The 13836-nt window shown below is 48.9% G+C and overlaps 2 protein-coding genes across 5 annotated transcripts in view; one reads left to right on the forward strand and one right to left on the reverse strand.

Annotated features, from left to right (window-relative positions):
* The window catches only part of DCAF1 (DDB1 and CUL4 associated factor 1), an 83789-nt gene extending 78539 nt beyond the window's left edge, over nucleotides 1–5250 (forward strand). For 3 of the 4 annotated variants that reach the window (XM_027837024.1, XM_027837026.1, XM_027837025.1), the window contains 2 exons: nucleotides 304–409; nucleotides 4169–5250. In XM_027837024.1, coding sequence (XP_027692825.1) covers nucleotides 304–386 — 83 coding nt within the window. In that variant the 3' untranslated portion in view covers nucleotides 387–409; nucleotides 4169–5250. The remainder of the gene's footprint in view (nucleotides 1–303; nucleotides 410–4168) is intronic. The other variant, XM_027837027.1, reaches the window with a different exon arrangement.
* A 3561-nt stretch (nucleotides 5251–8811) lies between these two features.
* On the reverse strand, nucleotides 8812–13123 carry RBM15B (RNA binding motif protein 15B). The gene has a single exon (XM_027837029.1). It carries the CDS (start codon nucleotides 13121–13123, stop codon nucleotides 10298–10300), a length of 2826 nt encoding a protein of 941 aa, XP_027692830.1. The 3' UTR covers nucleotides 8812–10297.
* Between the last annotated feature and the right edge of the window lie 713 nt (nucleotides 13124–13836).

A 13836-nucleotide genomic window follows, 5' to 3' on the forward strand; every position in this document is an offset into this window, starting at 1 on the left:
CCTCCTCCTCCTCCTCCTCCTCTTCCTTGTGATGAATAAGCTGACAAAGCCTTAGGTAGTAAATTTCCCCTTAGGACCAAACTAGGTGGCCCTATAAACGTCTGAGATAGGGTTTTCCCTTGTCTTTGCTCAGGAGTCCTGTAAAAGCCAGCTAATGATGTAAAATAAGATCATTTTTACAAGTTAGCTGAACTGTCGACACTCATTTAGGGCAGGCTCCCATTTAGGCTGCTCACCAGCCCCTCGGTAAGATGTGCGCATCACTGGCGGATTCATTCATGCTGTTCTTCTGTTTCGTTGTAGTGCTTCACTGCCCATCTGTGGCCAAACTCATGAATTTTGGGGAAATAATCCCTATGATCTCCAGCGGGTTTTCTTATATATAGTCCAGTCAGCACTTTTAAAGGTGGTAGGTATTATGTCCAGAGAGAAGAGGACACAACACAGACCTAATTAAAGCCAAGTCTCGCCATAGTTGACCTGTTTTTATAATGGATGGGTTTGGTGGTGGTGGGGAAAGTGGTGGGGAGAGAGGGGAGGAAATTATTTAGTTGGAGGTATAATTCAGGCATTCCCTTTAAACCGTGATGTAAGAACATTTTCTCTGGGATAAATTTTGCTCGTTCTGATCAAAGAGTCTAAAACCAACTTAGAAGAGACTGGGTTCTGTGTAGCCACTTTCATGAGCCCTTCATTCTGTTGCTGTTTTAAGGAAACTCTTTTGGGGGGAGGAGTTGGGGACCATAACTCCATCTGTCCTATTGAGAGAGGGGAGAGAGCTGTTTATCAGCTTCTGTTTCCTGCACTTGGAGACTGAGATGGTAGGACAGCCCAGGAGATGGGGCAATGCTCTGGAGAGACTTTTGCTTTGTCCCAGGAAGGGTTCCTATTCAGCAGAGGGATTTTATTTTGGCGGGGGGGGGGGGTCAGAGGACCTGGCAGGGAGTAAGGGGTGGATGAAACATATCGATGTAATCAATGTAAAAAGTAGGGGGAACAGATTTTATTAAACATTTTTATTGTACTTAATAATTGGACATGGGGTACAAGCTGTATCGACATTGTCAATTCTTAATTCACTTAAATGACGGGATTAGTGAGGCATATTAAAAGGGGTGGCAAGCAGCCGTGGCGGAGAGTAAAGTCCAGCTCGTGGTGGTGCCAGCTAATGCAAGTGAGTACTGCTTTCATTTTTTAATTTTTCAGTTTGAATGCAAGGCCACCAAAATTTGGGTTTGGCTTGTAAAATAACTTCCTGTTCTAACCACCAGGGCACCAAGCATTTTAGATTTGGAAACTACTTTCTCCCAAGCCATATCTACAGGCACAGTACTTAGGTTGCTGAGAAGGGGAAAGCTTCTGGTGTAGAACCAAGAAGAAGCTTAAATGATGACTCTGTTGGGTGCTAGGGGGAGGGGAAGGTTGGGGTGGTATAGATGGAGAAAAGAGTTTATAGTGAGCATAGAGAATAACCCAGACTATATCATGAGTCTTAGCTGGAGTTTGAGAGCAAATGCAGGCTGTGCTTGGTCCACTTTGGTTTTCAAAGTTATGATGGCACTGACAACAGAATCTTAAGCTACAAATGTCCTGTTTTCAGGGGCTAAGGCTTGGGCATTGCTATTGTCCTGTCATCCTGTGTTCTAGCTAATCTGGTCTGTTAGGGGAATTTGTTTGCTTACTTAGGGTCAACAGGTTTTCTAAGACTTTGTTGTGCCCCAAGAGGACTTTTCTAGGTATTTGGTTTGACATATGCTGCCAAGTATCCCCAGTCTACTCTTTAAAAAAAAAAAAAATAGTAGCACCGGCTAAATAAATAGGAAGGAAGTCCTATAGCTTGAGTTACATTGATAGGAGTGATGGTGAGGAGGTCTGGCAGAGTAGTTATATAACAATGTGTTTGCAAAGTGTCTTTACTGTCAGAGTTCTCTTAGCTTTGGGTTTTTCTCATTTCCCTTAAGAAACGTAAGACACAAGAGACCGGTCAACAGTAGTGGTGTTCTTGAAAGCCAGTCTTCTTAGATAATTTTTCAGCATCCACTTTCATACCAAAAGTTGGATCAGCTTTTTGAACCTAGTTTAAGAAGGATTATTGCGATGTGAATTCCCTTAATTGCCTTTTCTCGATGGTCATGCATGTAGCTGAAGCTGATGGTTAGGTGTCACTTTCCACTGTTGGGTCCAGTTCTTTGGAACAAATTGTCCTGGTCCGTTTGGCATACCCTCATTTCCAGCTGTGTCTTTGGACATCTCTAGGGCTGTGGGGAGGAAGGTCAAGTACTTAGGTACACATGGGGTAATAGGCTATGTTGGCCTCCTTTCCTCTTCTCGGAGCCCCCAGCTTCCTGGCATCCCTCTTTTAGACTGCTGGAGAAAAGCTTTAGCATATTGATGAGATTAGATGCCATTATTGATTTACTTTAGTAATTCCAGGCCTCTATTCTCTGATCTTCCTTCCTTGTTTTCTTAACTCTTAGGAGATCTTTGCTTCCTGTCCCCTTTGCTTGATTGTGACTCCTCTGACCCCAGGGGCAGTTACTTTAGCCTTCTGGTCTAGCCTCGCTCAAGAGCTTGATTGTCTACTTCTTCGGTCACAGTATGTCTTCTTCTTGGAAGTGATGTTTGGGAAAATGTTTTGTTTTACCTTGTAATTTCTATAAAGGTGGTTAACTCTAGTACCAGAAAAAGTCTGAAGAATAAAACTTCCCAGAGGATGGTACCTGATATTTATCCTTTTGGAGGCTTTATGCTTGTTGAGAAGATAATAAGCTTTTGCTAGTCACGAAGCTAAGATGAGAAGCCATTTATCTCTGGTTAACCCATTCCTTTTAGTAGGAATCACAGGATTTGTTGAAAATTTTCATTTTCTCTTTCATTGACATGCTTTCTGTTTTGTGAACAGCCAAGAAGAGTGCTGAAACCAGAGGCAGGCTTTTTCCTCTTTGTCCTGCTTGACTTCGAGTAATACATGATGACCCTCTTTTGAATGGCCACTTAGGCCTTGGAAATGTAGAGGCAGCTGAGAGAATCAGATCTGACTCTTTGCATTCCCAATCAGTGTTATTTAAGAGGGCATTAGTATAGCCTGGCAGATGTGAGGGGGAAGGGACATAATGAAGCCGGCTATCAGAGCTTTATATCCATAAAAGATTCTCAGTGGTGTGTTCTAGGTGGGCCTTAGACCTGTTTTGTTGAGAGTAGGAGCAAGTCACACGGAAGTCAAACTCCTACCTTGAGTTTCAAAATAGCCTCTCTTTGGCATTGCTCTGAGATGGCTAATCCTACATAGGTAGCTGATGTTCCCATAGGGTTTATAGTAGAAAGTCTGTACAGGCCATTTTTCTTTAGAAGGTGGTGCTGGTAATGAAGAGGCACACTGATGGTGTGTATCGCAGACTTTCTATAGCAGAACAAGATTTGATGAGTGTTGGATCAGAGGGGAGTGTGAGAAGTTTAGGGGAAAATATCCAAGTTCCTTCAAACCAGAGCCTCCCTACTGACAGCCCCCATTTCTAATCCAGAATCTCTAGGACATGGGAATGAGGTGACTAAATAAGAAACCAAGGTGGGATTCAACTTACATGGAGTTGTGAAAATTTGCCCTCTTTGCCCAAGTAGCACTAAGATGGAGGGGCCCCTGTGTAGGTCTCACAATCTTCTGTCTTAAGAACACTGTTGAATGACATCTTCTTGTTCTCTGTGCCTTGAACTCAAAGTAGGAGTGTTAGGATCCTTTGAGCTTGGCTGCAGCTCTGTGACATGAAGCCCTGCAGCAGGCCTGATTTTAGGGCCAGTGGTCTACGGCATAGACACCTGCTAAAGCCGTATGTGGTGATTTCTTCTGGGACTCCTCAGTATCTCCCTTTGGCTGAATAGGTTCTTTCAGGCAGCAGAAGTGTTCCTAAGAGCACAGAAAGGTTAAACTGCCTTGGACCTTTTTAAAGAACACTGAGCTGAGATTTCCCAGGGTAGGATATGGTTGCCAGCAACAGATGTGCTCACAGCTGCCAACACCAAGGAGCTAATTGGTATGTTTTCTCCTTTCTTGAAAATGATAATTGACCCACTCAGGGAGGATAAAGGTAGAGCACAGTACGTTCTGAACACTTCCTGTAAGTTCAGCACATAACCTCCTCTTTACCTACCTTTTTCTTCTCTACTTTTCCAGCCGATAGCTCAGATAACTCCGATTTGGAAGACGACATCATCTTATCTTTGAATGAGTGAGGAGTGATCATCATGTGGATGCCCACTGAAGAAATTCTATTCCTGGCAGGCAGGAGACCAAATGAGCAGCGAATTCAAAACAAGCCTCCCTGACACCTCTTCTCCCTTTTCTCCCATCCCTGTCTCTATCCCTCTCCTAGGGATAGCTGTTTTTTGACAACCTATAGGCTTCAAGCTTGGAGGGTTTTGACTTAAGCAGAGAAACAGTTGTGCCCAGCAGTGGCCATTTAATAAAGAGATCGGGGGTTAGGCCCTTTTTCTGCCTTTTCCCCATTTCCTCCAGGATGGACAGATCTTTCCTTAAGGAAAAGCCCCACTTCTCTGGGGATATTTCACAATATATTTTCTTTGTATAAAGTTCTTTACTAAAGAACAAGAAATAGTTTTATATAAAAGCAAAAAAAAAAAAAAAATTGCAGGTGTTTATAGCAAAGAGGGTGTGAACTTATATCCACCGGGTACCTTGTCCCCTAAGCTTCATTTCCTTTGGGAGAAAGTGATGCCCAAAGATCAATATAAAGAGGCGTTTTTACACAAGTATTTAAAATGAAAAGGAAAATCGTGGTTTCTTAAATTGATAAGGATTAAGACTATTTTATTATAAATATAATATATGATTTTTTTAAAAAAAAAAGTTTTGTTGCCTCATGCTGTCAGGATGTTGGTGTTTTTTTCCTTGACTTGAGGTGCCTTCGTGCCAGAGCTGGGGAGGAAGGCAGACATTGACTGCTGTTTGCCATGTATATGCACACATTCATTCACCCACCCTTACAGAATGGCAGGCAGGAGCAAGTCCTGGCATTTTGGTCATTGTGTATTCTGGTTTTGTGGAGATGAGGGAACTTGTGATATAAGTTCACTCCCTCTGTTTTTCTTCGTGATTCAGTTTTTTTTTAATCTTTTTTTTTCTTCCCTTTCTCCTGTGTGGAAATTACAAATCAAAGGCCTTTTTCTTTAATGTAAAGTGTATTTATTTAAAAAAAATACAAAATAAACTACAAGTCTGTCTTTGTTTATGGCCTTTACCTATTCTCTTCTTTTCAGCAGTAGGTGGGTCCCTTTCATCCCAAAATAGACAGATTTCTTCAGTCCTCTAAGGACAGCAGCAATAGCAGTGTGGTAAAAATCTGTGGGCCCTCCCCCCAAGAACGTCATTGAGTCATTCTAGCCAGATCTGCTCTGCCGTTTCCATGCGGGATGGGGATCTGTCTTTTCAGATAGCTGCTTCTCAGGTTGGATGGAGTGTGAACTGGTCCCCTCACCCTTTCCATGCTTTGGCTTTGAGTAAGCAATAGATAGGCTGAAGCCGTAGCAGAGTTGGTGCTAGCCATTCCTGGGAGGTGGAAAGGAGAATAGGGCTCCTGGGAAAGGGAATTGTAGTTGGTGAATTCTGAAGCGATAGACAGCAAAGCTTTAGAGCCGCTGCCTGATCATTGGGGCCACTGTCAGTGTCCAGCTGCACAGGTGGGGACGTGGCAGAGGAGGAGCTAAGGGTGCCTTTGAAAAGGATGTTTGAAAAGAAGGAATAGGATTGGCCTTACCAGAAGATGGATGGAACTATTAAAAAAGGGTAATTCTTTCCCTTTCAACCATGGCTGCTTTGTTCTTAACAGACAAAGTAAAAGTTTGAAGAGATACTGAGGTAGTGGTCATATGGTGAAGTAGAGAGGGAAATGGTCTTAGAGCCAGGAAAAGACCTGGATTCAGTTTCTGACAAGGACACATCCTGGCTGACCCCAGGCGAGTCATTTAACTTATTAATGCATTAGGTAACTGTCTTAAGACTACCAATTGCAGAGAGGTGCCAGCTTGCTTTGTTAGAGAGAGGCGTTTCCTCCTCCAAGAATTCCCCATACTAATGAAATCATATGTCCAAACCTTTTCCCTATCCTTGAAGAGGTGATCATCACCACCCTGAATTCTATAGTGATTGCCACCAGTCCTAAGCATTTCTTGATTCTACTATAACAACAGCTTCTAGGCTCCTACCTCAACTCACTTATGTTGTGGGGGTGGTGATCCAAGAATGGGGGAACCTGCGGCCTCAAGGCCACATGTGGCACTCAAGTGCTTCTCTTTGACTGAATCCACACTTCACAGAACAGCTCCCCGTAATAAAAGGATTTATGTAAAACTTGGACTCAAGTCAAAAGGCCACACCCATGTGGCCTTGAGGTTGCAGATTCCCCACTCCTGGTTAGGGTTATGGGAAAAGGTTTTAAAGTTAAATGATAGTTCAGACAGGATATATTATCAGGCCCATGATTCCCAAGAGGATAGAAGAGCTGAGAAGTGCACTAGCTATATATGCCTAAAATAGGAGTTGGTTACTAACTCAACCTGGAGGGCACCTTATCCAACTTCTGTCCCTGATCAAAGGCAACATAAAAGTCATATTCCCGGTTTAGTCACTGGGTCAGTTAACATCTAGTAAATGTGCCAGGCACTGTATTAAGTGCAGGGGATACAAAGAAAGGTGAGACACTTAAGTTCCAGGAGTTAGGAAACTACAGAATGTGAGCCAGATCGTCTGCTGCCTGTTTGTATATAGTCAGGGAGCAAAGAATGGCTTTTGCATTTTTAAAGAAAGTTTTATTGAATTTAGGAGTCAGACTTGAGTTCTAGACTTGGCATTACCCCTAAATCAGTGTGTTACTTTGAGCAAATATCTTCCTCTCTCAGACTGTTTCCTCAGTTGCAAAACAAGGGGATTGGTGTATATGATTTCTAAGGTTCCTTCTACATCTAATTAAGTTCTGGGATTACAACTCTATGAAATCCTGTAAGGTTCCTTCAGCCAACAATAGGACTTAACTGTGTCTCTGAAATGTGGCTGGCTAACTGAAACTTGGAAACAGATCCCACGGGGATGGGAAATGAGAGGCAATGACTCCCATCAGGAAAGCTGGGTTTGGTTGACTTGGCTACAGCCCCCAGAGTTATACACACCAGGGAAGGGCTGAATAAACACCTTCCTACCTCTTCCTTAGGTTGTCGGAGCTACCAGAGACCTAAGGCCACCAGTCTAAACTACCCCAAAAAAGAATACATATTTGTAGATTCCATATTAGTAGTAAACTTCTTTTTAAAAAAATCTTGAGTTGACATTACAGATTTCTTTGTAGTAGCAAGATGGGCCTCTAGGGTTAGGTTCTAAAGATGGGCACTGGTAATAGCCAGGGTGCTGCCCAAAGGGACCACTGGTGGGACTAAGACATAGGTGTGGAAATAGGGGAAAGGGCTAAAGGGCTTTTGTTGATGAGCAGCTGAGAAGCATGGCAGGTACTACTCTGACCCTGGGAAGAAAGAGAATGGCTGACTTCAGTTCATTAGGATCTGACCCCCGTGCTGGGGAAGCACTACTCTGGGAACCAAGCTCTTTAAGGAAATGCATCAACCAAATTCCATGTCACTCTCTAGCTTGGTAAACTTTTCCTTGCATCGCCTGGAGGTACTAACCACGTCTTGTCTGTAGGTCATCTTTGTGCTTCTGGTCCTAAGCCTGGGCTTCAGGCATTGTTTGAGAATGTTACTCCATTGTAGGGTGGCCTTAACCACCTTAGGGGAGATTTTATGTGCGTTTGCTCCTGACCAAAAAGATGGGGGCAAAACCACATCCCTGCTCAGAGTCTCAGTTTACTTATCTAGTAAGATGCCTAAAGACCCAGCTAGCTCTAACAATCCATGAGTCTGGTCAAACTCTTATCTCTCCCCAAGAATTAAAGGATCACGTGGGCCACAGCAGTCTAGCACATGGCCTTATTTTTGAGTCCCAGCTGAAAGCTCAGGATTCCATCTTGCCTGCCTGCTCTTGGTGCTCCTCAATTCTCTGCTAACTATAGCTGCTTCCTAGAGGAGAGGAAAGGGTTCTCTAAAGCTGTCAAAAACAGGGAAATTCTGAAACCTGAAATTCCATGGTTATTCCTGAAAATGCCCTTGGAGTCAGTTTCCTTCTTGAGAGTCACTCCTGCAAGACAGGCCTTAACAAGGAACCTGTTTCCTGGTTACCTGAGATAAGTTTCACTTCAAGTTCATTGAAACGAATTCGATGGCCAGAGTACATATCCTTTCCAACTTAAAAAAAAAGGACTTCAGAGCCTCCTCCATTGGAGCTTTCATCTTCTTCCTCAGTGGTTAAGTACTCACTTTGTAAAGAGTTCTAAGATGAGTTGGCTAGGCAGTGGAAGTCTAATGTATCTGGGCTCTGTTCTAAGGCAATTGTTTCCATGGCTCCGAGGTAGCCCCTCTATCATGATGCCCTTTTGCCCCAATGTTAACTTTTTAGCCTAGATGAGTCTTTGGTGCTTTTCAGGACTTTTCAAAGATGGTGACATGTTGGGGAAGCTTGCATTCTAAAAGGCTTTTTTATCCACTAACCTCATTTCAAATAGCTGCAGATCATAATCCTGACCCTCCAATTTGTCCACTAATTTTTTTAGGTCCAGCACCCAGCAAAATGTGTCTCATATATAGTACATGCTTAGTAAATGTGGAACTTAACTGAGGACAAGCCCATCTGCAAGTCTGAGGCAGGTGCTACACTGAGCCTTTTGGTGGTGAAGAATTGAGAGGGAGGCCATGAGCTGCTTTCAAGAGAATATTTAATCACAGACTTACTGACTAAAAAGTTCAGATATCCCCCCTCCCAGTCATTGATTGCTCAGTTCCTGCTGCCTCAGGTCTGGAGTAAAAGTTGCCAGAAGGCAGGTGTTTGTGTGTCTTGGTGTTTGGTACATGGCTCAGGTACCCTGCAGGTCTATTAGTGTTGCCAGTTGACTTGGTTAGTTTCAGTTATGGTTCAGTCCTACACAATGGAAAGTTTACTAAATGCTTGCTTCCCAATGGCTCCAGAATTGCTAGAGGTTTGAGCTAGAACTTAAGATACTTTCCATCCCCCTGTACTCTTTACCCCTGGGAAAACCTGCACCTCCGTAGCTCAGCAACTCGGGAGGGGTTTTAAGCTCCATCCTCCCTGCTCTATCTGTGGCTTAGCAGAAGCTTACTGTAAGCCTGGCAAGTCTTTGGCCAGACAAGCAAATGGATACACAAACTGATTTTAAAAGTTTTTTGCTTTTCCCCTGGACCTGTAGCTCAAGAATTCCTTGGGAAGGTTTGCTAATCCCCGCAGTTCACACCCCCTTACATAAACCAAACAGCTACATTCTGATTCCACAGCCCAGTCTGCCCCCAAAGCAAAAGTAACCAAGGATGCTGATATGTCCTCATGTTGTTCTAGTTTGAAAGGTAGCCTGAACATGACAATATGCCACCTGAAGAACTCTCTCCCTACTTCCCCCAGGCACAGATGACAGGAGAATAAGTGTGTCACCACCAGCTTTTGAGGGTTGCTAACATTTCTACGTAAAAAGCATCACCTGCTTTCTTCGAGGTCGTGAAATGAGGCAGCTTATACAACATCTGAAAGTACATCAGAATGACAGCCGCATTCTCTTAAAGCAGACTAGATAGGGGAAGGAGCAGCAGCTTATTGTGTTAGTGGTTAAGACACACCCAGGTCTTTGTAAATGTTCTAGGGAGAAGGGCCCAGAGTATACAGGTTTTCCTGTAGACAAGATAAATAAGTTTCAGTGCTGGATTCTGCATGCTCTTAAGCTAGTCATGATACCTAGAAGAGAGTGTGTGTGTGTGTGTGTGTGTGTGTGTGTGTGTGAAAAGGATATCTGTGCAAGTAGGGGGAAAACCCTAGAGGGCAAGGGAAGTGCCACATGCTCCATTATTTTAAAGGGGACTTCATTAAACCAGTACACTGCACAGGGTTAAAAATTGATCCTTGGACAAAGGCTTTACTGACAACTTTCCATACAGTTAGTTAAAAAATAAAATACAGAACACACTGGAAAGTGTTTCATACATTAGAAATCAATAAAATGGGAATACCTTCAAATGGGCATTAAAAAAAAACTGAGTTTTGGTGGAGGGGGGCTTTGGCCTTCACCAAACCAACCATAATAACTGGGCAGAAAAGCCAACCCAAGAGCAGAATTGGCTTTAAAAATAACTGTTTTCATGACACAAAGAAAACACAAGATTGGGAAAAGCCAGGTTTTGGCTAGGCAGTGTCTCTTACTATAACTATCACCATATGCTCTTCTTCTAACTTCCCCAATGTCCTTAGAGCAGACTGGAGGTACTGCTGGGAGAATTCACAGGGAGGGAAGGCATAGAGCATGCCTGTGTTGTCTCTGCCCTTGGTCCCTCCCACTGGCAAGCTGATCACCCCAGCAGCCTGCTTCTGTTTCAAGTATGAGACCAGATTCCTGAGAAGCCTCCGCTGCAAACCTGGCTCCACAGTGTGGGTCCCCTCTGCTCCAGGCCCTCCTGGAGAAGCTTGAGTGGCCAGAAGCACCACATAACCATTGGGGCTTCCCTGCTTGATTCTCCGAGTGACCTCATCCAGTTTGGGCTGGTCAAGTCGAAGTCTTTGGGCAATCTTGAGCTGGGTCAGCTTGCTCCCTGAAGCGTGGTCTTTGAGGAGGCCACTGATCACTCCCAGGTCCCCCTCTAGAATGTGCATACAAGTGGGGAAGCAACTATTTTTCAACACCAGAAGCCCATTCCAGCCCAGCTGTAGGGTCTGAGCATACTCAGACAGACTCTTTAGCTTTTTGGTCTCGGGTTTTGGCTCTTCGATGGGTTTCGACTCTAGCTCGCTGGTTCGATGATTGCGTTCGCTGTCTCTCTTTTTCACCTGGTGAGAGTCTGGACCTCTCTCTTCTGCCCCATGTCGGTTGTTGGGCAGGGAATTGCTCGGCTCCTTCTCTGCTCCTGACTCACTATTATGGTTCTCTCTTCGGAGCCTCTCTGGGCTTCGATCTGAGGGCAGCCCACTGACTTTGGTTCTGCCTCTCTCCTCGTAAGGTGAGTGGGTAGTCCGGCCATGATCACTGGATAAGCTCCTCCTCTTTCGCCTTTCTTCCCAGGGCTTAGACAGGCCTCGGTCCCCATCACTGCCCCATCTCTCCCCACTGCGGCTGCGCACAGAACGGCTGTAGCTTTCCAAGCTGTTTCTCCGGTCTGTGCTTTTGGAGGGACTGGCCCAGTCACTCTCCACAAAGCTTCTATCCCGGTCTGAATAGAGGAGATGGGGGGGAGTCCTGTCTCGGACCCTCAAGTCAGCCTCCAGATTTCGGTGCCTGGTGTACCCCTCAGGGAGTAACTCATAATGCACCGGAAGTGGTGTAGCCTGGCACTGTTGGGGATATCTGGTTTCCTCAGCTTTGGCAAAATCCACCCTGAGCCTCCTCTCTGGCCCCCCCAAAGGAAAGCCCCTCATCTGGACACAGGCAGCCTGGGCTGCATCCAAGCTTTCATACTGGATATAGGCAAAGCTGTCTCCTTTGACATGGTCAATAGTTCGAATGCTTCCAAAGCGGTCAAACTCCCGGGCCAGGGCAGCCAAAGAGGTATTGGGTCCCAGGCCTCCCACCCACAGCCGAGTGGTGGGGTTGGCTTTGCCATAGCCAATCTTAATAGGGTTGCGCCCCACCACCCTCCCTGACATGGCCACCTTGGCCCGGTGAGCCATGTCTAGGTTCTGGAACTTGAGGAAGGCATAAGCTCCCCCTTGGCCCCTGGCGGGCCTTTTGATCACCACCTCCTCAATGATACCGTATTTCTCGAAGGCCCTCCTCAGCTCCACCTCGGACACGCTGTGATCCAGGTTGCCAATAAACAGGTTGCGGGTGGCCCGCTGGTCGTCCTCGGGCATCAGGTCCTCCTCACACACAGCCGGGTAGCCGTAGGGCCGGCCTCGATCATCATACAGGCCGTAGTAGTCCAGGGCCCGGTCCCGGGAGAGGCCCACAGCTGCGGCTGCCGCAGCAGCGTCCAGGGCAAAGGCAGCAGCTGCGGCCGCGTGCCGGGCCCTGGGCTCCCGGAGCGGGGGCGCACCCACGGGGGACAGGGAGCGCTGCTTGTACTGGTAGCCGCCGTGCAGGGGCAGGTAGCCCAGGGGGTCGGCGGGGGGAGGGGGCCCGGGCGGCGGCGTGGTGGCGGCGGCCCCGGCGCTGCTGCTGCTGCTTCGCCGGCTGCTGCTGCTGCTGCCCCGCAGGTACACGGGCTCCACCTTGAGCGGGCGGTCGTAGAGCAGGAGCTGGCGCGCGCGGGCGTGGTGCCGGGCATCGCGGGCATCCTGCGGGTGTCGGAAGTTCACGTAGGCCACCCTGCCCAGCTCGGGGGTGTGCGACAGGCGCAGGCTGATCTCGCCGAAGCGCTTGAACTGGTGGAAGAGGCGGTCCTCCAGGTGCTCGGCCGGCAGCGCGGGGCTCAGGCTGCTGATGAGCAGCGTCTTGTACTCGGGCGGCGGCGGCGGCGGGGCGGGCGCGGGCGGCGGCGGCGGGGCGGGCGCGGGCACGGGCGGCTCGGGGAGCGGCGGCAGCAACAGGAGCGGGGACGCCCCGGGGGACGAGGCGGATGCGGAGCCGGACTCGCCGCCGGCTTTGGCGCGGCCGCCGCCGCCGCCGCCGCCGCCCGAGCGGCCACCGCCGCCGCCCCCCGCGCGGTGGTTGGAGTCCCCGGAGCCTCGGCCGTCGCGGTGGCTGCTGCTGCCGCTGCCGCCGCGGGGCTTGTCGCGGGCGCGGGCCGGGGCCTGGTGCTTGGCGGGGCCGGAGCCGGAGCCGGAGCCGGAGCCGGAGCTCTTGTGCGCGGCCCGCCGGCTCCCGCCGCCGCCGCCGCTCGAGTCGGGCTCCCCGCGCTCCCGCTCGCGCTCCCCGCGTTCGCCGCGTTCCCGCTCCCCGCGCTCGCCCCGCTCCCGCTCCCCGCGCTCCCGATCCCGATCCCGTTCCCGCTCCCGCTCCCGGGGCCGCTTCGCCGACGATGACGACGACGACGCCCCGCGGGCCCCCGGGCTCGAGTCGCGCTCGCTCTGCCGCTTCATGGCGCCGAGGCCGGCCGGGCCTGGCCGGGGCCCCTCCCTCACAGCGCGACCGGGCAGCGGCGCGGGGGCGGCGGCGGCGGGGCCGGGGCCGGAGCCGGAGCAGGAGGAGGAGGCAGCGCCCCCCGGGCCGCCATCTTGGACAAAAGGACTGAGCGCGGCGGCCGCGAAAAGGCGGGGGAGGAAAAGCGCAGGGAGGAAGGGGAGGGGACAGGGACAGGGACAGCGCGCGGCTGCGTCATCAAGGCGCGCGGCTCGGCGGCCGGGCGCACGTCCGATGGGAGAGCCCTCCGCCTCTCCGTCACTTCCCCCCCAGCCTTCCCGGGCTCTGACTCCATTCGCCGTCCGATTGGATCGTGGGCTTCAACGCCACCTGTCGGCCAGCGGGTGAAACAAGCAGCCTGCTCTGGCTTCGGCGTTGTCAGTCACCTTGGCAGCGGGTGAGCCCTGGAGGGACGCGCTCTCCGCAGAAGATGCGCTGCTCTGGCACTTCGCCTGGCCAGCTAATAGCTACCTACACTTACAGAGTTTTGAGGTTTGCAGAGTGCTTTACCAGTCTGAGCCTCTGAACAACACTGGACTTGTTCAGTCGTGCCCGACTCTTAGTGACGCCGTTGAGGGGTTTTCTTGGCAAAGATACAAAGTGGTCTGCCATTTCCTTCTCCGGCTCATTTTACAGATAAGGAAACTGAGGCGAACAGGGTTAAGTGACTTGA

The sequence above is a fragment of the Vombatus ursinus genome, unplaced genomic scaffold (genome assembly GCF_900497805.2).
Source record: "Vombatus ursinus unplaced genomic scaffold, bare-nosed wombat genome assembly UNPS02014820.1, whole genome shotgun sequence".
Taxonomy (NCBI): Eukaryota; Metazoa; Chordata; class Mammalia; order Diprotodontia; family Vombatidae; genus Vombatus; species Vombatus ursinus.

What these genes read in the sequence shown, in the direction of transcription:
- RBM15B (XM_027837029.1), bottom strand. Translation starts at nt 13,123, where the DNA reads ATGAAGCGGCAGAGCGAGCGCGACTCGAGCCCGGGGGCCCGCGGGGCG.